A 23,735-nucleotide genomic window follows, 5' to 3' on the forward strand; every position below is an offset into this window, starting at 1 on the left:
ACTCAACATTATTTTGTAAGATTTACCTTTTAGCCAGGAAATCCAGTTTTCTTTTGCTAGAACAAGATACATAGGATTCAGTAAAAAGATATATTAATAGCATTTTTACCAATTACATAGAAAAATACCTTCATTATGAACAGATGGGTAAAATGACGAAGAAACAGATTATCCACAGAAAGCCAGAGCATAGCTCAAGGAATTTCCGAGTTGACAATTATAAACTTCAGTTAAAGTATTTCGAGGTTTTCCGTTGAGTGAATTGGGACCCGGATCTCCCGGATTCTCTGACTTTAGGAAGATGACCCAGAAGGTCAAACTCGGCTCGGATTAATGTTACGCCAACAGAAAGCTGTAGGAACCGGGTGAGCGAGACAGAGACTGCTAGATGAGCTCTTACTGAGATAAGATGAAATCCAGAGTTTACGTTCTTTGGGTGACAGATTATAACCAAACCCCAAAACCTTTTACACCCCATATAATTACCTTCCGGCCATGGAAATTTACCGCCTTGTTCTGCAAAAGGTAGAGGAAATTTAAAATGTGATCATTGATACTTTTTACAATCAAACATGCTAATGATAGCTTGTAAGTGAAGTCATTCTGTATGTTTACTCACCCCATATTACACGCAGAATTTGTATCGGCCATTCTGTTAAATGCCATTAAGAAAATAGATATAAACTAGTAGAAAGTTTTATTTCATAGTAAAGTGTTATTAAAATCTGTATTATTTATTCATTCGTTTTTAGGCTACACAATTTGTTTCCTGATCCTTTGCTTTGGATGAAATCTGGATAATGTTTCCATTTAGAATTTAAATTAGGTAATATCTGTATGTCTCCCTCCATTACCCCACAGAGTAAAGAGAAGCCACTAAAATGGGCAGACAATTGAAATAAATTCTAACAAATATTAGGAAGGTCCTCATTTCTTTTCATTGGCTTCATTTCAGGTCCTTCCTTGTTTTCAGAGATTAGCAGAAATGCAGGAATTTGTCCAAATTATTACTATTAAAATTTGTATCAATTAGAATGCACATCTAGTGAATATTCTAATAAATAGTCTAATGAACAGTCCAAGCAGATTGTAATTTATAGATAATAATCTTGAAAAACAATTCAACTTTTTGTAAATGTACCTTTCATCTCAGGAAATTTGCCTTCATTTTCTAAAAAATAAATAAGTAAACAATGTTTTGAAATCTCATGTAATTATTATATGTGTGAAACGAGAATCCCCTACACACTATATGACATCCCTGATAATTACAAAGAGATATTTTGTACTAAATTCTGTTTTTGGCTGTCCTGGAGCTTTAGGGGGTAAAATAACATGTCATTATTATAAGTGTAAAACGGGAATCCGCTACACACTATATTCTGCCATTCGTGATAATTACAAAAATATATTTTGGACCGACTTGTGTTTTTGACTGCCCTGGAGCTTTAGGGAGTAAACCCACAAGACTTTCCTTTTATCATCTCAAGCGGCGAGGACTTTATGTGTTTATCTAGAAGTCGGCAGTAAGACGGGACTGATTCACCACCTATAGAAACCACGTCTACAGCCGTCCTCTATCTACATCTATTTCATGACACTCAACATGATTTGGTAAGAGAAATACAGACAACGCTGTTAAAAGTCTTTCATTAAATGGCGTTATTGACAATTGTTTCTTTCTGTTAGAACTTTTCTTACAAATATCTACAGAATTACATGGAGAACAAATTCACTTCCCCATAACGCAATCTCTCCAATTACCTTTTAACCAGGAAAGCCAGGCTTCTTGTCCTATGAAAAGATAAATAGGGCTTCATAAAACAAACATAAGTGGCATTCTTTACTAGTTCTATAGAAAAAAAAAGCATTATTTATGACTTAATGGGTGAAATGGGGAAAAAAAACATAATTTCATCCACTGAAATCCAGAGGAGACCTCAATACATTTCCTAGGTGAGAACTTTAATCGTAAAGTGAAACCAGTTAGAGGTTTTCCGTTGAGTGACTTGGGACCCGACTCTCCTGGATCCTCTGACTTTTGGAGGATCTTCCGGAAATTCCAACTCAGCTCAGATTAATGTTGGGCCAAAACATGGTTTTGCATTTAACATATTAATGGTCATTTCAAAGTAAATCAGCTTATTAGAATTTTCATTTTCTGACTTTTCGGGCAAAATTCGTGTTTCTTTATTTCCAAATGAAAGTCGGTGTAATTTTCTCTTTCTCGGTCTCTATCTTCTTAAACCAACATTATAAATCTAAATTCACCAGAATTTAAAAATGAGATCTGTCCGTTTTACTTTACTACCATATAGCCCAAAAAGGAAATAGAAATATAAAACATAAAGAATAAAATAAAAACATAGAACTAGATAGATATAAATTTCTCTATAACTTGAACATTTGAACACTCTGGAGTAAAAGTGCGCTATATATACCTTTTTTCCTTGGAACGATACCACCAAAATCTACAAAAAAAAAATATATAATTTAAAATGTATAATATTTCTATAGTATGAAAAATAAAACCAATGACTATTTCTTTTTATGTTAGTAAAAATATACTGACCCAATGTGTGATGTTGAATTTTCATTGTTGGTCCTGTAAAAAATGTAAAATAAATTAGTAATTGCTATATTTTTATCCATTTGTAGGTTATTTCAATCATTTATTGCCGATAGCTCATGTGTACTATATACAGCTCATATTTTTGACTAATCTAATCGTCTGATAATGATTATTTAACTCAACTTTAGCATTGTTAGTCAAAAGACACTTTTTCGACGGTTACTACAAATATATAACGATCAGTGGCCTCAGACACCAGTAGAGTTATTACCTTTACAAGTATGGAAGAACTACTTTCGGGTTACTTCTCACCTATTGTTTATTTGACAATGATGAACCTTCCAAAACTATCTATTCTAAGAGCGCTATCGATAAACATATTCATAAATTTATACAAAGATAGTGCTCACCGTTTAGAGAAGGTGCAATGGACCCATAGGCCATATTTGGAGAATAACCAATGCTTAGGAGGCCAAAAGGCATTGTAGGATTCTTAACAGTATGGAAACTGAAGCCACTCGGCAACCTGAACTCTCCCCAAGAGTATTCTGTTCCCGGGAAATCTCTCCACTGAATCCCTTCGGGAGCCTTATCATCTATGGTGATTCCTGACTGACCCGGTTTCTTGATTATAATAACACCCTTGTTGTTCTCAATGTCTTTCTCCCCATTGATTTGAGCTTTATAACTATAGCTCTTGGTATCAGGCACAGTTATGAGAAATGGGTCCAAGGGGTTTCCTTCAGATATTCCACCAGTGCCAAAGAGATGGACCTGAATATTATTGTTAGCACGCAGGGACAAAGGAGATGACTCTGAGACATCAAACGTGACCATCTCTCCTTCTTCTAAAGGTTTCTTTCCCTTTTCAGTCCCTGATTGGTATTCAACTTCAGTCGGTTGGTAAGCCATAACCATCGCAATGTCTGATTTAGGCTGGAAGGACAGACCGGGAACAAAGTAGGTATCTCCCCAGCGTTCCACTGGTAGGAGCTGCTCGTAGACATGGCCACAGTTTCCATTTTTCTGGGAGCATGTGTGCCCACTTAGGACTGTTATCGGATATTGGGCTTCTACCTTGGTGCCCGACAGATCGTCTTTGCTCTGAATCTGCATGGCTTGGTTGGGCTCCAAGGTGACACGTAGAATGCTTCCCTTCGGATAATCCTGTCCCTGGAAGTTCACATCTCCTTTTAGATGCATTTTAACATTTGTTGGCATGTCATTGGAGATGATGGCAAACTCTTTATATTCAGTGTCGGGTCCCCACGGAGGTGTGACAATGTAATAGAGAATTCCCCAGGATTCCACTGGGTAAAGCAAAGCTGTATCAGAACTGCCGTATTTGGAACTACGCGACACAACTGCCACCCCATGATCGGCTTCAATGACCACTGATCTGGGGGATGTGTCCGTTCCCAGCATCTCTACGGGTTCTGTGATAGGAACGGATACCGTTTCCCCATTGTTGACCGTCACTTCTTTCTTGAAATCAGTGTTGCTAATGGTAAGCGTGACCTGCGTGGAGGGGTGGGTGCCGGTAATTTGAAACTCCACTTGAGGAATTTCGTCGGCTCCGTGATTTTGCAGGAACGTGGTGACAAATTTTTTGCCGACTGTAGTTGCTTCTTCAGGGCCTATAAATAAAAATTGGAGGGAAATTGAAATAAAATGAAACATGTTTTCCATCTTTACGATTACAACTGTAGATATTTTCCTTCAAAGATGAAATATTTTATTATAAGGTGTGACTTAAATTAATATGTTTTTACAGGTTTTAATACTTTTGGCATCTACATTTTTCTGAAAAGTAACATTAATTTATAGAGGGAAAACTCGACACCTGTTCTTTGGTTAAAATATTATAATTATTTGGTGCACCTTTAACAGATGCTATAATTACCTTCCCGCCATCGAATGTTACCGCCAAATTCTGCAAAAAAAGTAGAGGTCATTTAAAATTTGGAGGTCAATAATTGTTTTGCATTTCTAAGTCAATCTTCTCGTACTGTATGTCTACTCACCCCATATGGGTTGCTGCATTTGTATTTTCCATTCTATTTAGTGAAATAAGGAAAACGTATATCAGAAAGTTTTAATTCAAAATAAAATGCCTTATGTCAATGTTCTGAGAATTCAGTAAAAAACATTTTTTGTTTCTCCCTCCCTTTCTCCGGCTCTCCGGCTCTCCACAGATCGAGGGGGAGGTCGACAAAAACAGACAAACGAGTGAATTCATTTCTAATAAATGTTATCATTACTTATTTGTTTTCGTAAGTTTCGTATAGGTTCCCGCCTCCTTTTAGGAGATTCGGATAAATACAAATACACAAGTCTAATGTATATACTAATCAGATTGTACTTTATAGATAATAATCTTGAAAAATAAATATAAATGTTTAACAATTACCTTTCATTGTAGGAAATTTAGCTTCATTTTCTATAAAAAAAAAAGTGAAGTATTTGATAAACAAAATCTTGAAAGACGGTGTAATTATTATATGTGTATAATAATCCACTATACATTATATATATTATTTACATCCTTCTCATTCTATCTCATTCATGTTTATCCTCTTAATGTATTGTAAGATCGTAATATCAAGGCCTTCTTCTCCTTCTGCCCAATAACACAATATCTGCATTTACCTTTTAACCAGGAAAGCCAGCCTTCTTTTCCTATGAAAAGATAGATAAGGCTCAGTAAAGAGATATATAAATGGTAGTCTTTACCGATTAAACAGAAAACAAACATTAATTATGAACTGACCGGTAAAATGGGGCAAAAAGAGAAACCTGCAGTAAAGCTCAATGAACTTCCTTGCTGTCAACTAAAATTGTTAAACTATATAAAAAGATAAACTATTAAGAGGTCTTCAGATAACTGAATTGGGACCCGGATCTCCCGGATTCTCTGACTTTAGGAAGATGACACAGAAGGTCAAACCCGGCTCAGATTAATGTTACGCCAACAGAAAGCTGTAGGAACCGGGTGAGCAAACAGAGACCGCTAGACGAGCTCTTACTGAGATAAGATGAAATCCAGAGCTTACGTTCTTTGGTTGACAGATTATAACCAAACCCCAAAACCTTTTACACCCCATATAATTACCTTCCGGCCATTGAAATGTAACGCCATTATCTGTAAAAAGTAGAGGTGATTTAGAATGTGGAAGCGCATCACCAGCCGCCATCTATCTACAACTATTTTTTGAAACTCAACATTATTTTGTAAGATTTACCTTTTAGCCAGGAAATCCAGTTTTCTTTTGCTAGAACAAGATACATAGGATTCAGTAAAAAGATATATTAATAGCATTTTTACCAATTACATAGAAAAATACCTTCATTATGAACAGATGGGTAAAATGACGAAGAAACAGATTATCCACAGAAAGCCAGAGCATAGCTCAAGGAATTTCCGAGTTGACAATTATAAACTTCAGTTAAAGTATTTCGAGGTTTTCTGTTGAGTGAATTGGGACCCGGATCTCCCGGATTCTCTGACTTTAGGAAGATGACCCAGAAGGTCAAACTCGGCTCGGATTAATGTTACGCCAACAGAAAGCTGTAGGAACCGGGTGAGCGAGACAGAGACTGCTAGATGAGCTCTTACTGAGATAAGATGAAATCCAGAGTTTACGTTCTTTGGGTGACAGATTATAACCAAACCCCGAAACCTTTTACACGCCATATAATTACCTTCCGGCCATGGAAATTTACCGCCTTGTTCTGCAAAAGGTAGAGGAAATTTAAAATGTGATCATTGATACTTTTTACAATCAAACATGCTAATGATAGCTTGTAAGTGAAGTCATTCTGTATGTTTACTCACCCCATATTACACGCAGCATTTGTATCGGCCATTCTGTTAAATGCCATTAAGAAAATAGATATAAACTAGTAGAAAGTTTTATTTCATAGTAAAGTGTTATTAAAATCTGTATTATTTATTCATTCGTTTTTAGGCTACACAATTTGTTTCCTGATCCTTTGCTTTGGATGAAATCTGGATAATGTTTCCATTTAGAATTTAAATTAGGTAATATCTGTATGTCTCCCTCCATTACCCCACAGAGTAAAGAGAAGCCACTAAAATGGGCAGACAATTGAAATAAATTCTAACAAATATTAGGAAGGTCCTCATTTCTTTTCATTGGCTTCATTTCAGGTCCTTCCTTGTTTTTAGAGATTAGCAGAAATGCAGGAATTTGTCCAAATGATTACTATTAAAATTTGTATCAATTAGAATGCACATCTAGTGAATATTCTAATAAATAGTCTAATGAACAGTCCAAGCAGATTGTAATTTATAGATAATAATCTTGAAAAACAATTCAACTTTTTGTAAATGTACCTTTCATCTCAGGAAATTTGCCTTCATTTTCTAAAAAATAAATAAGTAAACAATGTTTTGAAATCTCATGTAATTATTATATGTGTGAAACGAGAATCCCCTACACACTATATGACATCCCTGATAATTACAAAGAGATATTTTGTACTAAATTCTGTTTTTGGCTGTCCTGGAGCTTTAGGGGGTAAAATAACATGTCATTATTATAAGTGTAAAACGGGAATCCGCTCCACACTATATTCCGCCATTCGTGATAATTACAAAAATATATTTTGGACCGACTTGTGTTTTTGACTGCCCTGGAGCTTTAGGGAGTAAACCCACAAGACTTTCCTTTTATCATCTCAAGCGGCGAGGACTTTATGTGTTTATCTAGAAGTCGGCAGTAAGACGGGACTGATTCACCACCTATAGAAACCACGTCTACAGCCGTCCTCTATCTACATCTATTTCATGACACTCAACATGATTTGGTAAGAGAAATACAGACAACGCTGTTAAAAGTCTTTCATTAAATGGCGTTATTGACAATTGTTTCTTTCTGTTAGAACTTTTCTTACAAATATCTACAGAATTACATGGAGAACAAATTCACTTCCCCATAACGCAATCTCTCCAATTACCTTTTAACCAGGAAAGCCAGGCTTCTTGTCCTATGAAAAGATAAATAGGGCTTCATAAAACAAACATAAGTGGCATTCTTTACTAGTTCTATAGAAAAAAAAAGCATTATTTATGACTTAATGGGTGAAATGGGGAAAAAAACATAATTTCATCCACTGAAATCCAGAGGAGACCTCAATACATTTCCTAGGTGAGAACTTTAATCGTAAAGTGAAACCAGTTAGAGGTTTTCCGTTGAGTGACTTGGGACCCGACTCTCCTGGATCCTCTGACTTTTGGAGGATCTTCCGGAAATTCCAACTCAGCTCAGATTAATGTTGGGCCAAAACATGGTTTTGCATTTAACATATTAATGGTCATTTCAAAGTAAATCAGCTTATTAGAATTTTCATTTTCTGACTTTTCGGGCAAAATTCGTGTTTCTTTATTTCCAAATGAAAGTCGGTGTAATTTTCTCTTTCTCGGTCTCTATCTTCTTAAACCAACATTATAAATCTAAATTCACCAGAATTTAAAAATGAGATCTGTCCGTTTTACTTTACTACCATATAGCCCAAAAAGGAAATAGAAATATAAAACATAAAGAATAAAATAAAAACATAGAACTAGATAGATATAAATTTCTCTATAACTTGAACATTTGAACACTCTGGAGTAAAAGTGCGCTATATATACCTTTTTTCCTTGGAACGATACCACCAAAATCTACAAAAAAAAAATATATAATTTAAAATGTATAATATTTCTATAGTATGAAAAATAAAACCAATGACTATTTCTTTTTATGTTAGTAAAAATATACTGACCCAATGTGTGATGTTGAATTTTCATTGTTGGTCCTGTAAAAAATGTAAAATAAATTAGTAATTGCTATATTTTTATCCATTTGTAGGTTATTTCAATCATTTATTGCCGATAGCTCATGTGTACTATATACAGCTCATATTTTTGACTAATCTAATCGTCTGATAATGATTATTTAACTCAACTTTAGCATTGTTAGTCAAAAGACACTTTTTCGACGGTTACTACAAATATATAACGATCAGTGGCCTCAGACACCAGTAGAGTTATTACCTTTACAAGTATGGAAGAACTACTTTCGGGTTACTTCTCACCTATTGTTTATTTGACAATGATGAACCTTCCAAAACTATCTATTCTAAGAGCGCTATCGATAAACATATTCATAAATTTATACAAAGATAGTGCTCACCGTTTAGAGAAGGTGCAATGGACCCATAGGCCATATTTGGAGAATAACCAATGCTTAGGAGGCCAAAAGGCATTGTAGGATTCTTAACAGTATGGAAACTGAAGCCACTCGGCAACCTGAACTCTCCCCAAGAGTATTCTGTTCCCGGGAAATCTCTCCACTGAATCCCTTCGGGAGCCTTATCATCTATGGTGATTCCTGACTGACCCGGTTTCTTGATTGTAATAACACCCTTGTTGTTCTCAATGTCTTTCTCCCCATTGATTTGAGCTTTATAACTATAGCTCTTGGTATCAGGCACAGTTATGAGAAATGGGTCCAAGGGGTTTCCTTCAGATATTCCACCAGTGCCAAAGAGATGGACCTGAATATTATTGTTAGCACGCAGGGACAAAGGAGATGACTCTGAGACATCAAACGTGACCATCTCTCCTTCTTCTAAAGGTTTCTTTCCCTTTTCAGTCCCTGATTGGTATTCAACTTCAGTCGGTTGGTAAGCCATAACCATCGCAATGTCTGATTTAGGCTGGAAGGACAGACCGGGAACAAAGTAGGTATCTCCCCAGCGTTCCACTGGTAGGAGCTGCTCGTAGACATGGCCACAGTTTCCATTTTTCTGGGAGCATGTGTGCCCACTTAGGACTGTTATCGGATATTGGGCTTCTACCTTGGTGCCCGACAGATCGTCTTTGCTCTGAATCTGCATGGCTTGGTTGGGCTCCAAGGTGACACGTAGAATGCTTCCCTTCGGATAATCCTGTCCCTGGAAGTTCACATCTCCTTTTAGATGCATTTTAACATTTGTTGGCATGTCATTGGAGATGATGGCAAACTCTTTATATTCTGTGTCGGGTCCCCACGGAGGTGTGACAATGTAATAGAGAATTCCCCAGGATTCCACTGGGTAAAGCAAAGCTGTATCAGAACTGCCGTATTTGGAACTACGCGACACAACTGCCACCCCATGATCGGCTTCAATGACCACTGATCTGGGGGATGTGTCCGTTCCCAGCATCTCTACGGGTTCTGTGATAGGAACGGATACCGTTTCCCCATTGTTGACCGTCACTTCTTTCTTGAAATCAGTGTTGCTAATGGTAAGCGTGACCTGCGTGGAGGGGTGGGTGCCGGTAATTTGAAACTCCACTTGAGGAATTTCGTCGGCTCCGTGATTTTGCAGGAACGTGGTGACAAATTTTTTGCCGACTGTAGTTGCTTCTTCAGGGCCTATAAATAAAAATTGGAGGGAAATTGAAATAAAATGAAACATGTTTTCCATCTTTACGATTACAACTGTAGATATTTTCCTTCAAAGATGAAATATTTTATTATAAGGTGTGACTTAAATTAATATGTTTTTACAGGTTTTAATACTTTTGGCATCTACATTTTTCTGAAAAGTAACATTAATTTATAGAGGGAAAACTCGACACCTGTTCTTTGGTTAAAATATTATAATTATTTGGTGCACCTTTAACAGATGCTATAATTACCTTCCCGCCATCGAATGTTACCGCCAAATTCTGCAAAAAAAGTAGAGGTCATTTAAAATTTGGAGGTCAATAATTGTTTTGCATTTCTAAGTCAATCTTCTCGTACTGTATGTCTACTCACCCCATATGGGTTGCTGCATTTGTATTTTCCATTCTATTTAGTGAAATAAGGAAAACGTATATCAGAAAGTTTTAATTCAAAATAAAATGCCTTATGTCAATGTTCTGAGAATTCAGTAAAAAACATTTTTTGTTTCTCCCTCCCTTTCTCCGACTCTCCGGCTCTCTACAGATCGAGGGGGAGGTCGACAAAAACAAACAAACGAGTGAATTCATTTCTAATAAATGTTATCATTACTTATTTGTTTTCGTAAGTTTCGTATAGGTTCCCGCCTCCTTTTAGGAGATTCGGATAAATACAAATACACAAGTCTAATGTATATACTAATCAGATTGTACTTTATAGATAATAATCTTGAAAAATAAATATAAATGTTTAACAATTACCTTTCATTGTAGGAAATTTAGCTTCATTTTCTATAAAAAAAAAAGTGAAGTATTTGATAAACAAAATCTTGAAAGACGGTGTAATTATTATATGTGTATAATAATCCACTATACATTATATATATTATTTACATCCTTCTCATTCTATCTCATTCATGTTTATCCTCTTAATGTATTGTAAGATCGTAATATCAAGGCCTTCTTCTCCTTCTGCCCAATAACACAATATCTGCATTTACCTTTTAACCAGGAAAGCCAGCCTTCTTTTCCTATGAAAAGATAGATAAGGCTCAGTAAAGAGATATATAAATGGTAGTCTTTACCGATTAAACAGAAAACAAACATTAATTATGAACTGACCGGTAAAATGGGGCAAAAAGAGAAACCTGCAGTAAAGCTCAATGAACTTCCTTGCTGTCAACTAAAATTGTTAAACTATATAAAAAGATAAACTATTAAGAGGTCTTCAGATAACTGAATTGGGACCCGGATCTCCCGGATTCTCTGACTTTAGGAAGATGACACAGAAGGTCAAACCCGGCTCAGATTAATGTTACGCCAACAGAAAGCTGTAGGAACCGGGTGAGCAAACAGAGACCGCTAGACGAGCTCTTACTGAGATAAGATGAAATCCAGAGCTTACGTTCTTTGGTTGACAGATTATAACCAAACCCCAAAACCTTTTACACCCCATATAATTACCTTCCGGCCATTGAAATGTAACGCCATTATCTGTAAAAAGTAGAGGTGATTTAGAATGTGGAAGCGCATCACCAGCCGCCATCTATCTACAACTATTTTTTGAAACTCAACATTATTTTGTAAGATTTACCTTTTAGCCAGGAAATCCAGTTTTCTTTTGCTAGAACAAGATACATAGGATTCAGTAAAAAGATATATTAATAGCATTTTTACCAATTACATAGAAAAATACCTTCATTATGAACAGATGGGTAAAATGACGAAGAAACAGATTATCCACAGAAAGCCAGAGCATAGCTCAAGGAATTTCCGAGTTGACAATTATAAACTTCAGTTAAAGTATTTCGAGGTTTTCCGTTGAGTGAATTGGGACCCGGATCTCCCGGATTCTCTGACTTTAGGAAGATGACCCAGAAGGTCAAACTCGGCTCGGATTAATGTTACGCCAACAGAAAGCTGTAGGAACCGGGTGAGCGAGACAGAGACTGCTAGATGAGCTCTTACTGAGATAAGATGAAATCCAGAGTTTACGTTCTTTGGGTGACAGATTATAACCAAACCCCAAAACCTTTTACACCCCATATAATTACCTTCCGGCCATGGAAATTTACCGCCTTGTTCTGCAAAAGGTAGAGGAAATTTAAAATGTGATCATTGATACTTTTTACAATCAAACATGCTAATGATAGCTTGTAAGTGAAGTCATTCTGTATGTTTACTCACCCCATATTACACGCAGGATTTGTATCGGCCATTCTGTTAAATGCCATTAAGAAAATAGATATAAACTAGTAGAAAGTTTTATTTCATAGTAAAGTGTTATTAAAATCTGTATTATTTATTCATTCGTTTTTAGGCTACACAATTTGTTTCCTGATCCTTTGCTTTGGATGAAATCTGGATAATGTTTCCATTTAGAATTTAAATTAGGTAATATCTGTATGTCTCCCTCCATTACCCCACAGAGTAAAGAGAAGCCACTAAAATGGGCAGACAATTGAAATAAATTCTAACAAATATTAGGAAGGTCCTCATTTCTTTTCATTGGCTTCATTTCAGGTCCTTCCTTGTTTTCAGAGATTAGCAGAAATGCAGGAATTTGTCCAAATTATTACTATTAAAATTTGTATCAATTAGAATGCACATCTAGTGAATATTCTAATAAATAGTCTAATGAACAGTCCAAGCAGATTGTAATTTATAGATAATAATCTTGAAAAACAATTCAACTTTTTGTAAATGTACCTTTCATCTCAGGAAATTTGCCTTCATTTTCTAAAAAATAAATAAGTAAACAATGTTTTGAAATCTCATGTAATTATTATATGTGTGAAACGAGAATCCCCTACACACTATATGACATCCCTGATAATTACAAAGAGATATTTTGTACTAAATTCTGTTTTTGGCTGTCCTGGAGCTTTAGGGGGTAAAATAACATGTCATTATTATAAGTGTAAAACGGGAATCCGCTCCACACTATATTCTGCCATTCGTGATAATTACAAAAATATATTTTGGACCGACTTGTGTTTTTGACTGCCCTGGAGCTTTAGGGAGTAAACCCACAAGACTTTCCTTTTATCATCTCAAGCGGCGAGGACTTTATGTGTTTATCTAGAAGTCGGCAGTAAGACGGGACTGATTCACCACCTATAGAAACCACGTCTACAGCCGTCCTCTATCTACATCTATTTCATGACACTCAACATGATTTGGTAAGAGAAATACAGACAACGCTGTTAAAAGTCTTTCATTAAATGGCGTTATTGACAATTGTTTCTTTCTGTTAGAACTTTTCTTACAAATATCTACAGAATTACATGGAGAACAAATTCACTTCCCCATAACGCAATCTCTCCAATTACCTTTTAACCAGGAAAGCCAGGCTTCTTGTCCTATGAAAAGATAAATAGGGCTTCATAAAACAAACATAAGTGGCATTCTTTACTAGTTCTATAGAAAAAAAAGCATTATTTATGACTTAATGGGTGAAATGGGGTAAAAATGATTCACTGGAAAGAGACCTCAGAAGAGGCCTCAATAAATTTCCTAGATTAAAACTCTAATCGCAAAGTTAAACTCACCCAGATTCCTTGTCTCCTGGGATGTATTTTATTATTATTATTTTCATATACAACCATATTTAATTTTTTTATCTCAAATGTCTTCTTTGGGTGTAATAACAATCTTTTCACCACCAGTGAAATGGAATTGCCCTCAAAAGACATGGCAGTCATCTTACTAACAAAAGTCTCCCATGTTCTCCCCGTGAACACATCTGGTTTCAAAGCAAAGTCTATAGAGGGCTGCTGGGTTCTGTCGATCTAGTAATGGAATTGGCGCGATAGCATTTCCTATTGAGTTTCTAATTGGTTCAGCCAAAACCAAAGACCCTACGATTTTTAGGCATAAAACATTAGACATGGTGTTTTTTGTTATCGGCCTTCATTTTTTCCTGCATCTCATACCAGAGCTATAATAACCTTCAAGCCATGGAATTCTACCATGCTCCATTTCAATGATCCATTCTGTTTAATGCAGGAAAAAAAGGTAACATGGCATGATCGAATAGTCATCACATTCTATTTTCAATTATTTATGCAAATATCAAGATTAAACAAATTAATTATTAAAATTATTTTTATTTTGTTCTTTTTGATGCAATTGTGCATGGAACATAACCACTTAATATTGGTAATGGAATACTACCTTTCGTTCCGGGAAGTGGCCATTCTTTCCCTACAAAAAATATTTAAAGCTCGGTAAGGAAGATTTCTTAATACCATGTATAGTTCTTAAATTTTTAATCCCTTAAATACAACTGGTTGTCCTTAAACCCATTAATGAGAATGCATTCTGAGCCCGCACATGTACAGGCTTTGTTGTGAAGGGGTTAACTTTTACAGAAAAGTAAAATTCACAAAACAACATATATATTTGTGAAAAGATGATGGTGGTCTTCCATCACAACTCTTCCAGTGTCCTTCCGCAGCTCGGAAACAGTCGGTTTCAATGTCAAGGCTATGGAGAGCCATCGGGTTCTGCTGACTTAGAACTGGAATTGGCGCTAAATACTTTCCTGTTGAGTTTCTAATCAGCTCAGCTGGAACCAAAGACCCTACTTTTATTAGACATAGAATGTTATCATCCTGTATTTATCTTGTGTATCTAATATCAGAGCTATAATTACCTTCTGTCCATGGAATTTTACCCTGTTCCATTTCGACGATCCATTCTGTTTAATGCGGAAGAACAAGGATAATATAACACAGGCTTTTACATTGTCATCACATTCTATTTTAAGGTATTTATGAAAACTGGAGTAAAGAAATGTTCTTGTGCTTTTATTATGTGAGTGTGTTTCATTTTATTGTTGTTAGAGTTATTTATGTTAAATGTCTATTGTTGATGGGAGACTCAATGGAAAGTTAACTGGACTCATAAAACATGGCAGTCACCGGCACAAAACTGCCAGGAATTAAAAAGATTTATATTGTGAATTAAATGCTACCTTTTGTTCCAGGAAGTGGATGTTCTTGCCCTATAAAGAAAAGAAAATAGCATTTAATAGAGAAGATTTCTTAGTGTCATGTTCGGTTCTTCACATTGTTTCAGATGAAAACCAGGGACACTGTGTGTGTTTGATAAGCATAATATATTAAACAGGGGGTTTTCTGTTATCATTCTTATGTATCTTATATCAGAGCTTAACTTACCTTCTGGCCATGGAAATTGACCATGTTCCACTTCCACAGTCCATTCTATTTAATGCAAAAAAAAAACATAACACAATCTAGTACCATATAATATATAAATATTCATGTCAATTGAGAACATGAAATATCTACTTCTTACGCATACTTGGGAACTCTTGACCTTGAGCCCCTAAAGGGAAGCCCTGCATCTCCAGAGTCTCTGGGTCAGTTTCTTATTTCTACGTGCATTGGGGTAATGTTCGGAAATGCCCACTCCCTACCACTGCTCTCCATTCACTTCAGGTTTAATATGTCTAATGGGAATTCCAGGCTTACTATTCACATAAATCCATTTCTAATGTTAGTCAATTACCTTTTGTCCCCGACAATGGGCGTTCTTTGCCTAGAAAGATACATGAAGGATTCATTATGGAAGATATAATTTTACATCACTTAAATGATAAATATGTTAATTCTATTTTTATATGATGTATTTAGTGGTATATTTCCTTTAGTGGAAACTTTTAAGAGATAAAATCAAACAGCATATTTAATAACAGCATTATAATCACCTTCCGTCCATGGGAGTCCACCTCCTTGTTCCATTTCCACCGTCCATTCTGTTTGGCGCAATAACAAAGTATCACATGGTCATTTAAAGGTTGTAATCGCAAACATATAATAACTTAAAGCAACTTAAAATTATACTCTTTGGTCTATGTGTTTGCCATGGGGGAAATATATGGATTTTATTATTATTATTCATTTATTATTTTTATTATTATTACTATTATTATTATTTTGCATGATCAACCCTGAAAACCTAATAGTCAACTCTACAAAATACATATTTTAAGTAGCATATTTTTTAAGGGGGTAATATAGATGATGACATTTTCTTTCGTATATACATGTTCAGTAGAGAGTATGGAGATGGTACGTTTTTCATATTATGATTAAACCAAACCCAAGATATCCAGATAACGTTAAGGAGATGAGGAATGTTTTACAATATCTCCAAGTCCAAGACCACTACCAAACCAAATGCCTCATACAATCAAGTCGAGAAAAGTTCTATAGTTTAACTAAACTGAATATAATTTCCAAATAACAAAACAGCTGCGAAAATCTATTGTTAATGGAATTATACCTTTTGTTCCAGGAAGTGGACGTACTTGACCTATAAAGAAACATTTAACAGTCAGTAAATATTATATTTCTGTTTTATTTTATGGAAATAAATGTTACAGTTAAAACATTTATTTAGTTTAATCATAACCGTGAACTTAGACACATGGCCAGATTCTCGCCATGAACTCAACTCACGGCTCAGACACTGTTAGTTTCAATGTAAATTACTGTTTCTATGGAGTTCTTTTATTTTTGGTGAAATAATTTCCTTCTACCAATGTAACTCATATCAGAGATGTAATTACCTTGTACCAGTGGAGGGTTACCATGTTCTACTTCCACTGTCCATTCTGTTTCATACAGAAAAATGAATAAATACAATGTTTTTTTTAATTCTCACATCATAATTATGTTTTAAAATGAGATAAAAATGTTTTATATTTTTTGTATTTTATTTTTATTTTCATATACAACCATTTATAATGTTTTTATCTCAAATGTCTTCTTTGGGTGTAATAAGAATCTTTTCATCCCCAGTGAAATGAAACTGCCCTCAAAAAACATGGCGGTCATCATACTGAATACCTATAATATGTAAAATACCTTGTTAAGACTAAAAAAGGATGAGGAGTTTTAAATATTAAGTTCCCAAATCCAAAAGTAGTAGAAAATATCATAGAGCTTCGTGAAAAGCATTTAATTTGCAGATCATCAGAAGGTAGAGAGGAATATATGGTGGACTATGTGACTTATGTTACAAACCGGCACACAATCAAGTGCCTTATCTCACTGATTTCAGTAAATTCCCAAATATTAAATAAAAGAAAAGTAATTTCAAACTAACAAAAGACCTTCGTAGGACTCATGGAATTATACCTTTTGTTACAGGAAGTGGATGGACTTGCCCTGAAAACAAACATAACAGTCAGTAAAATTTACATCTCAATATCATGTTGTTCTTTTTCAAATTATTTGTCTGATAAAGAAATATGTAACCATCATATTTTTAAGTCTTCTATTACCCAAAGCTGGTTATTAAACATATTAGATATAAAATATCAATTTGGGTAATCATGTAAGTGAACTTGGACACAACTCTTTGAACTCGGCAGGTTCCTTCCGTAGCTAAGACTTGGTTTCAATGTGAAGTCCACAGAGAGCTGTCGGCTTCTGACGACTTAGGACAGGAAATGGCGCTAAACAGTTTCCTGTTGAGTTTCTAATTAGTTCTGCTGAAGAAAAGAAACCTTACATTTTTTTGAGGTGGAATTTTGGGTAGGCCATGTGCCAAAGTATGTAACATCAGAGCTTTAATTACCTGGCCCCTGTTCCATTTCCACCGTCCATTCTGTTTAATGAAGAAAAAAGGATAAGATATCACGGTCTTGTGAAATTTCTCATAACATCAATTTTTATCTTAAAATTTGAGGGTTACTTTGGTCAGTCTTTTTCTATTTGTTTTTTTCATATACAACCATATATTAATTTATATAGTTCTTTATCTCAAATATTATTTGTGGGGGAAACAAGAAACTTTACACCCCAGTGAAATGTGTCTGCACTCACAAAACATGGCAGCCACCTGCAAAAATACAGGTTTTATGTAGAATACTGTTTAAGACTTTCATATATTTTCAGATAAAAAGAAGAATGAAGGTATAATATCCCCAAAACCATGATCTGCGTAAAACCATTGCTTCCTATCATCAATTTTGGCAAATTTTTATTAAAAATAATATAATTTTAAAATAAAAAATACTTCATATTTTCATATTTTTCATGGAATTATACCTTTCGTTCCAGGAAGTGGACCTTCTGGGGCTATAAAGAAACATATAACAGTAACGGTTATATCTTAATACCATATATGGATGTTTTAAGATTTTTATAAAAATGTCAAGAAGTTTATTATTAACTAACATTAGTAATTAGTAACAGGTTAGATATGAAATATTTATTTGGGAAATCATGGTAGTGATCTTAGATGCAGAAGTATATTTTGGCTTAGGTTGACTAGGCCTAGGTCTAGGGTGGCAGGCCCAAAGCCACTCTGCCCCTTCACAGGGCTTCCTGTAGGTCTGAGGTTCTATAGGCTAGTTCAATGACAGATCACTGATCCTCTACGACAAGCCCATTACCACCAAGGAGAACTGTGCCAAGTTGGCGCGGCCTACATAGTTCATTTCCGAGGCAAAGCACTGGGATAAGACGTCATACCCTGGCACTCAGCAGTAAGGATGGTGGTTCGGAGCAGGCGGCGGGTGGCTTTTTCTGGATTAGACCTGGTGCAATGCTTAATACAACAAGGCCTAGATGCAACCCTCACAGATTCTTGCCATGAACTCAGCAGGTAATTCCGCAGTTCAGATGCCGTCTGTCTTAATGCAAAATCTACATAAAGCTGTGGGGTTCTGCTGATATAGGACTGAAATTGGAACCAAAAAGTTTCTTGTGGAGGTTTTAATATTTCAGCTTTAATCAAGAGCCCATTTTTGGATGGAGTAAGTACTTTGTGCCAATATATCTATTGTCGGCGCTTGAATTACCTTGTCCCAGTGGAGGGTTACCATGTTCCACTTCCACGGTCCATTCTGTTTAATGCAGAAAAAAACAATCACATACCATGATCTTTTCAACTATCACCTTATAACACTGTATTTCAAATTAAGATGATAATTTATTTATTATTATTATTATTATTTATTTCCTTTAATATGCAGCCATTTACCAATTTATATAGTCATTTATCTCAAATGTCCTTTTGGGTGTAAAATGGCGATAAATACAGATGCTGGCATTTCCTTTCAGATATAAAGAAGGGGGAGTAGGGACAGGGAGTTCCATATTAAAGTCCCAGAAAATACCAATAAAATAAAAGCATTTTATTGGCAGATAATCAAAAAATGGAGAGGGATTGGATATAATATCCCCAGATCCATGATCTGCACATAACCAAGTGCTTCATATTATTATTTTTTAAAACTTTTATATTTTAACTAATTAATGTAATTTTAATTTTAATTGTAATAAAAAACGACTTGAAAAACGAACACTTCATATTGTTAATGGAATTATACCTTTTGTTCCAGGTCGCGGACCTACTTGTCCTATAAAGAAACATTTAAGAGTTAATAAATATTATATCTCAACACTATGTATGGTCTAAGTTTCTCAGTTTTACAGAATTTTCAAGAAGTCCTCTATTAATTAAAAGTCATAATTTTTGTTGGCTTAATCATGATAGTGAACATAGACCCAACTCAAATTCTCTCTATGAACTCGGCAGGATCTTTCCGGAGCTCAGACAGACGGTTTTGATGTAAAGTCTAAAGTTTTCTGACAATTTCAGCAGAAAACCAGAGCCCCTACCTATTTTCGGGGCAAAATATGGTAAACAGAATGTTTTCCAGAGACCTGGTCACATTATCATTCTGAATTCATATTGATTTCATAGCCATACCTGGTCCAAATGGAATTTTGCCACCTTGTTCCATTTCCACGGTCCAGTCTATTTAATACAGAAACAAGGATAATATAACATGGTCTTTTACATGATCATCACATTATATTTTATTTTATTGAAGTACATTGAGAACATTTTGTAATATCATTATTATATTAATATCAATATTATAGTAATATATTGGAATTGAGTAGAGCCTATTGATATTTAATTATATAAACACGGCATGTCCTCTGCACAAAATACATAATATTCCCAAATCCAAATCCCAAACGAACTCAAATGCAACAAATCATTCGATTTAGCAAAGTTCTATATTTGAATTAAAACGAATCCCAGTTCTAAATAACAAAACAGCTTGGAATATCCATATTTCATATTGTTAATGGAATAATACCTTTTGTTCCGGGGAGTGGAAATACTTGTCCTATAAAGAAATATTTAACGGTCAATAAAGATCATATCTTCATACTATGTATGGTTCTTAATCATTCTGCATTCTTCTTGATTGTCTAGTCTCAGAACTATAATTACCTGGTCCAAATGGAACGTTGCCACCCTGTTCCATTTCCACGGTCCATTCTATTTAATCCAAAAAAAGGATAACATAACATGGTCTTTTACATGATCATTACATTAAATTTTAATTTGAGTAAATTGAGAAGATAAAAGGTATTTAATATGGGTAATTAGTAATATTATTAATATTCGCATAACCAATTATATACTAATAACGAGGAATTGCGTAGAGCCTATTGATATTTAATTCTGTAAACATGATGTGTCTTCTGTACGAATAGAACGATTAGAACAAACCAAGTTCTATATTCCCATTTTACATCTGTGCTTCATATTGTTAATCGAATGATACCTTTTGATCCAGGAAGTGGAAATACTTGTCCTATAAAGAAACATCAAACAGTCAATAATATCTCAATACTATGTATGGGTCTTCATTTGAATTTTTAGAGAAGTTCCCTACTAGATAAACTCCATAATTAAACACGTTATAGAGTCATGAAGCTAAATCTGGACACAACTCTCCCAAATTCTCTCCAAGAACTCAACAGGATCCTTCCACGGAGAGCTGTCAACTTCTGTTGACCTTGGCCTGGGATTGGCGCTTAAAAGTTTCCAATGAGTTCAACTGTAACCAGAGATCCCACATAACACAGCAAACATGGTATGTTTCATTAACATTCTGCATTTATCTTGATTATCTAATATCAGAACTGTAATTACCTGATCCCAATGGCAAATTGCCTCCAGGAACTGGAAGTACTATAAAGAAACAGTACACAGTTAGTAAAGATTAAATGGAATGTAAACATATGCAGATAAAATGTCCCATGAATGAAGTAGCGTCCAGTTTCGGTACCTCTTTCACAAATAAAACAAGAGACACTTCTTTATTTCAAAATTTTATTAACGTCAGAATGGAATTATTTGTCCGCGGTGCGGACTTAAACACTTCAGCACCGCGACACTCAACCTTTATTAATATGTCATAAAGTGTCAAATATTATAAACACAACAAATTTGACACAACATATATCAATAATTATTGTCAAAACGAAAGACAACATAACCAATTGTAACCATTAATAACCAAATTAATAACCTGCTGGTATGGGCGTGTCCACCTGTATCTCTGCTGGAACTGCCGGCGTCCCCTAGCGCGGCAGTCACATGACCTTACGATTCACAGAGGTGCATGCCCCTGGAGTGTCCTGCACTTACACCTCTGTGCACCACAAGTAACCATACCTGGATGGTTAACTCCTGCACCGTACCAGCTTAACAAAACCAGAGTACCCGGCAGAGCCAAAAAATAGGGGAGGGATGGGCGGGAAAAATCTCTTTGAAAATAATTGCCCCTATAGGCCACGACCCTTCCTTATATACCCCCCAGGGAGGGTAATTACCCCCTCCCCTCTGGCCCTGCACGTGCCACCAAACTTAACTCCTTCAGTGCTAAAATTTCCGCTTAGTCATGCCTTAACCCCTTAAACCGGCTTGACCATGGGTTCCTCGTCCGCACTACATTCATGGGGCCCCTCTGTCCAATTCTTTCCCTCCGGGGCTGTTCTTGACGTTTAAGGCAGAATAAAATAAAAGTACAATTTCTCCACTCACCTTCATCCCATGGGATTCCACCTCTGTGTTCCATTTCCACTGTCCATTCTGTTTTAAAAAGATATTCAATGTACCTGATATGTGGGGGGGGGGCTTACACAGAATAATGTATTTTATATATTAAATTTAGATTGTTTTTAAATTTGCAGAAGTAGATTAGATACCCACATTCAAAAACTGCAGAAAATAATAATAATATCACACTCCCCAAATTTTCCAGTTATCCAAATTACCTTTACTCCCAGGAACTGGGCCACTTCTTCCTATAAATGGATTTGTACAACTCAGTAAAGAAGGTTTTTTACATCATATCCACTGTTATAAGTATATGATTAACGTTATTATTATTATATACAAATAAAATCGACATCAACTTCTGATAAAATGTTTAAATTTTATGGTTTCTAAAAAATATTAACGCTAATAAATATGAGAAAAGTGATGTGCCAAGTAGCTTAGGTCAGAATGGGGACCCTTGGAGCATAATAGTTTCTTTCTTTATTTTACTTGAGTAATTATGTACTGGTTGTTATAATATTTATGCAGTGGAGCAATAACACTGAATCTTCTTCGTTATGCTGGTACATGACAGAATTTCTGATTCAGTGTCAGGAATCCTATGTCTTATGGCTCTTAAATGTTTACATTCTCCAAAAGCCTGCTGGACTAGATCTTGATCTTTTGGAATTGCACAGCCTTCATATATAATTTCGAGACACGGTGCTTACCTTTAAGACAAGGTGCGATAGACCCATAGCTCATACTTGGAGAGTAACCAATGCTGAGGAGTCCAAATGGCATTGTGGGGTGCTCTATGGTGTGAAAACTGAAGCCACGGGGTAATCTAAACTCTCCCCATGAGTATTCTGATCCTGGGAACTTTCTCCACTGAATTCCTTTTGGAGCCTTTTCGTCGATAGTGATTCCTGACTGACCCGGCATCTTGATTATAATAACACCCTCATTGTTGTCAACGTTGTTTTGCCCAGGGATTACATATTTAAGACCAAAGCTCATAATATCAGGTGCGTTAGAGAGAAAAGGTGGGAAGGATCCACCAGTGCCAAACAAAAGGACTTGAATATAATTATTAGAACGCAGAGACAAAGGGAATGATGGTGAGACATCAAAGGTGACCATCTCTCCTTCATTTATGGTTTTCTGTCCTTTTTTGGTCCCAGATTGGTATGTAAGTTCAGTTGGTTGGTAAGCCATAACCATCACAATGTCTGATTTAGGCTGAAAGGACAGACCGGGAACAAAGTAGGTATCTCCCCAGCGTTCCACTGGTAGGAGCTGCTCGTAGACATGGCCACAGTTTCCATTTTTCTGAGCGCATGTGTGTCCACTTAGGACTGATACCTGATATTGGGCTTCTATCTTAGTGCCCGACAGATCGTCTTTGCTCTGAATCTGGGTGGCTTGGTTGGGCTCCAAGGTGACACGTAGAATGCTTCCCTTCGGATAATCCTTTCCTTGGAATTTCACATCTCCTTTTAGATGCATAGTAACATTTGTTGGCATGTCATTGGAGATGATGGCAAACTCTTTATATTCTGTGTCAGGTCCCCACGGGGGTGTAACAATGTAATACAGACTCCCCCACCAGTCTACTGGGTAAAGCAAAGCTGTATCAGAACTGCCATGTTTAGAACTACGCGAAACAACTGTCACCCCATGATCGGCTTCAATGACCACTGATCTGGGGGATGTGTCCGTTCCGAGCATCTCTACGGGTTCTGTGATAGGAACGGATACCGTTTCCCCTTTGTTGACCGTCACTTCTTTCCTGAAACCAGTGTTGCTAATGGTAAGCGTGACCTGAGTGGAGGGGTA

The 23,735-nt window shown here is 35.8% G+C and overlaps 3 protein-coding genes across 3 annotated transcripts in view; all 3 read right to left on the bottom strand.

Moving 5' to 3' along the window:
• Positions 1–29: 29 nt before the first annotated feature.
• LOC128469767 (IgGFc-binding protein-like) lies at positions 30–5,766 on the bottom strand. Its single transcript, XM_053451562.1, has 8 exons — positions 5,685–5,766; positions 4,983–5,012; positions 4,476–4,505; positions 2,983–4,209; positions 1,142–1,171; positions 487–516; positions 293–399; positions 30–56 (listed from the first exon to the last, which is right to left on the bottom strand). The coding sequence occupies exons 1-8, from the start codon at positions 5,764–5,766 to the stop codon at positions 30–32; spliced, it is 1,563 nt and encodes a 520-aa protein (XP_053307537.1).
• Positions 5,767–5,817: 51 nt separating this feature from the next.
• Positions 5,818–11,553, bottom strand: LOC128469768 (IgGFc-binding protein-like). The gene is made up of 7 exons (XM_053451563.1): positions 11,472–11,553; positions 10,770–10,799; positions 10,263–10,292; positions 8,770–9,996; positions 6,930–6,959; positions 6,081–6,304; positions 5,818–5,844 (listed from the first exon to the last, which is right to left on the bottom strand). The coding sequence occupies exons 1-7, from the start codon at positions 11,551–11,553 to the stop codon at positions 5,818–5,820; spliced, it is 1,650 nt and encodes a 549-aa protein (XP_053307538.1).
• A 51-nt stretch (positions 11,554–11,604) lies between these two features.
• Positions 11,605–23,735, bottom strand: part of LOC128469769 (IgGFc-binding protein-like) — a 21,339-nt gene continuing 9,208 nt past the window's right edge. The window contains exons 10-26 of the mRNA XM_053451564.1: positions 22,628–23,735; positions 21,006–21,044; positions 20,298–20,345; positions 19,761–19,808; positions 18,847–18,891; positions 18,092–18,121; positions 17,619–17,648; positions 17,177–17,206; positions 16,606–16,650; positions 16,345–16,349; positions 15,742–15,789; positions 15,543–15,572; positions 15,191–15,235; positions 14,986–15,015; positions 14,665–14,709; positions 12,062–12,091; positions 11,605–11,631 (exon numbers count right to left, since the gene is read on the bottom strand). The exon at positions 22,628–23,735 is cut by the window's right edge and continues 104 nt beyond it. Of these exons, the coding sequence (XP_053307539.1) occupies positions 11,605–11,631; positions 12,062–12,091; positions 14,665–14,709; positions 14,986–15,015; positions 15,191–15,235; positions 15,543–15,572; positions 15,742–15,789; positions 16,345–16,349; positions 16,606–16,650; positions 17,177–17,206; positions 17,619–17,648; positions 18,092–18,121; positions 18,847–18,891; positions 19,761–19,808; positions 20,298–20,345; positions 21,006–21,044; positions 22,628–23,735 (1,683 nt within the window). The remainder of the gene's footprint in view (positions 11,632–12,061; positions 12,092–14,664; positions 14,710–14,985; positions 15,016–15,190; positions 15,236–15,542; positions 15,573–15,741; positions 15,790–16,344; positions 16,350–16,605; positions 16,651–17,176; positions 17,207–17,618; positions 17,649–18,091; positions 18,122–18,846; positions 18,892–19,760; positions 19,809–20,297; positions 20,346–21,005; positions 21,045–22,627) is intronic.

This window comes from Spea bombifrons, chromosome 12 (assembly GCF_027358695.1).
Source record: "Spea bombifrons isolate aSpeBom1 chromosome 12, aSpeBom1.2.pri, whole genome shotgun sequence".
NCBI classification, from domain to species: Eukaryota; Metazoa; Chordata; class Amphibia; order Anura; family Pelobatidae; genus Spea; species Spea bombifrons.

Bases quoted from the DNA above. Each gene is read 5' to 3' on its own strand.
- LOC128469767 (XM_053451562.1), bottom strand. From the start codon at position 5,766: ATGGCGGCTGGTGATGCGCTTCCACATTCTAAATCACCTCTACTTTTT. The intron at 5,013-5,684 runs GTAATTATATGG...TTTTTTTTATAG, and splicing joins TACATTTCAATGGCCGGAAG to AAAATGAAGCTAAATTTCCT. The intron at 4,506-4,982 runs GTAATTGTTAAA...CTTTTTTTGCAG, and splicing joins TAAATTTCCTACAATGAAAG to AATTTGGCGGTAACATTCGA.
- LOC128469768 (XM_053451563.1), bottom strand. From the start codon at position 11,553: ATGGCGGCTGGTGATGCGCTTCCACATTCTAAATCACCTCTACTTTTT. The intron at 6,305-6,929 runs GTACATTTACAA...TACCTTTTGCAG, and splicing joins CAAATTTCCTGAGATGAAAG to AACAAGGCGGTAAATTTCCA. The intron at 5,845-6,080 runs GTCAGAGAATCC...ATCTTGTTCTAG, and splicing joins TTCTGGGTCATCTTCCTAAA to CAAAAGAAAACTGGATTTCC.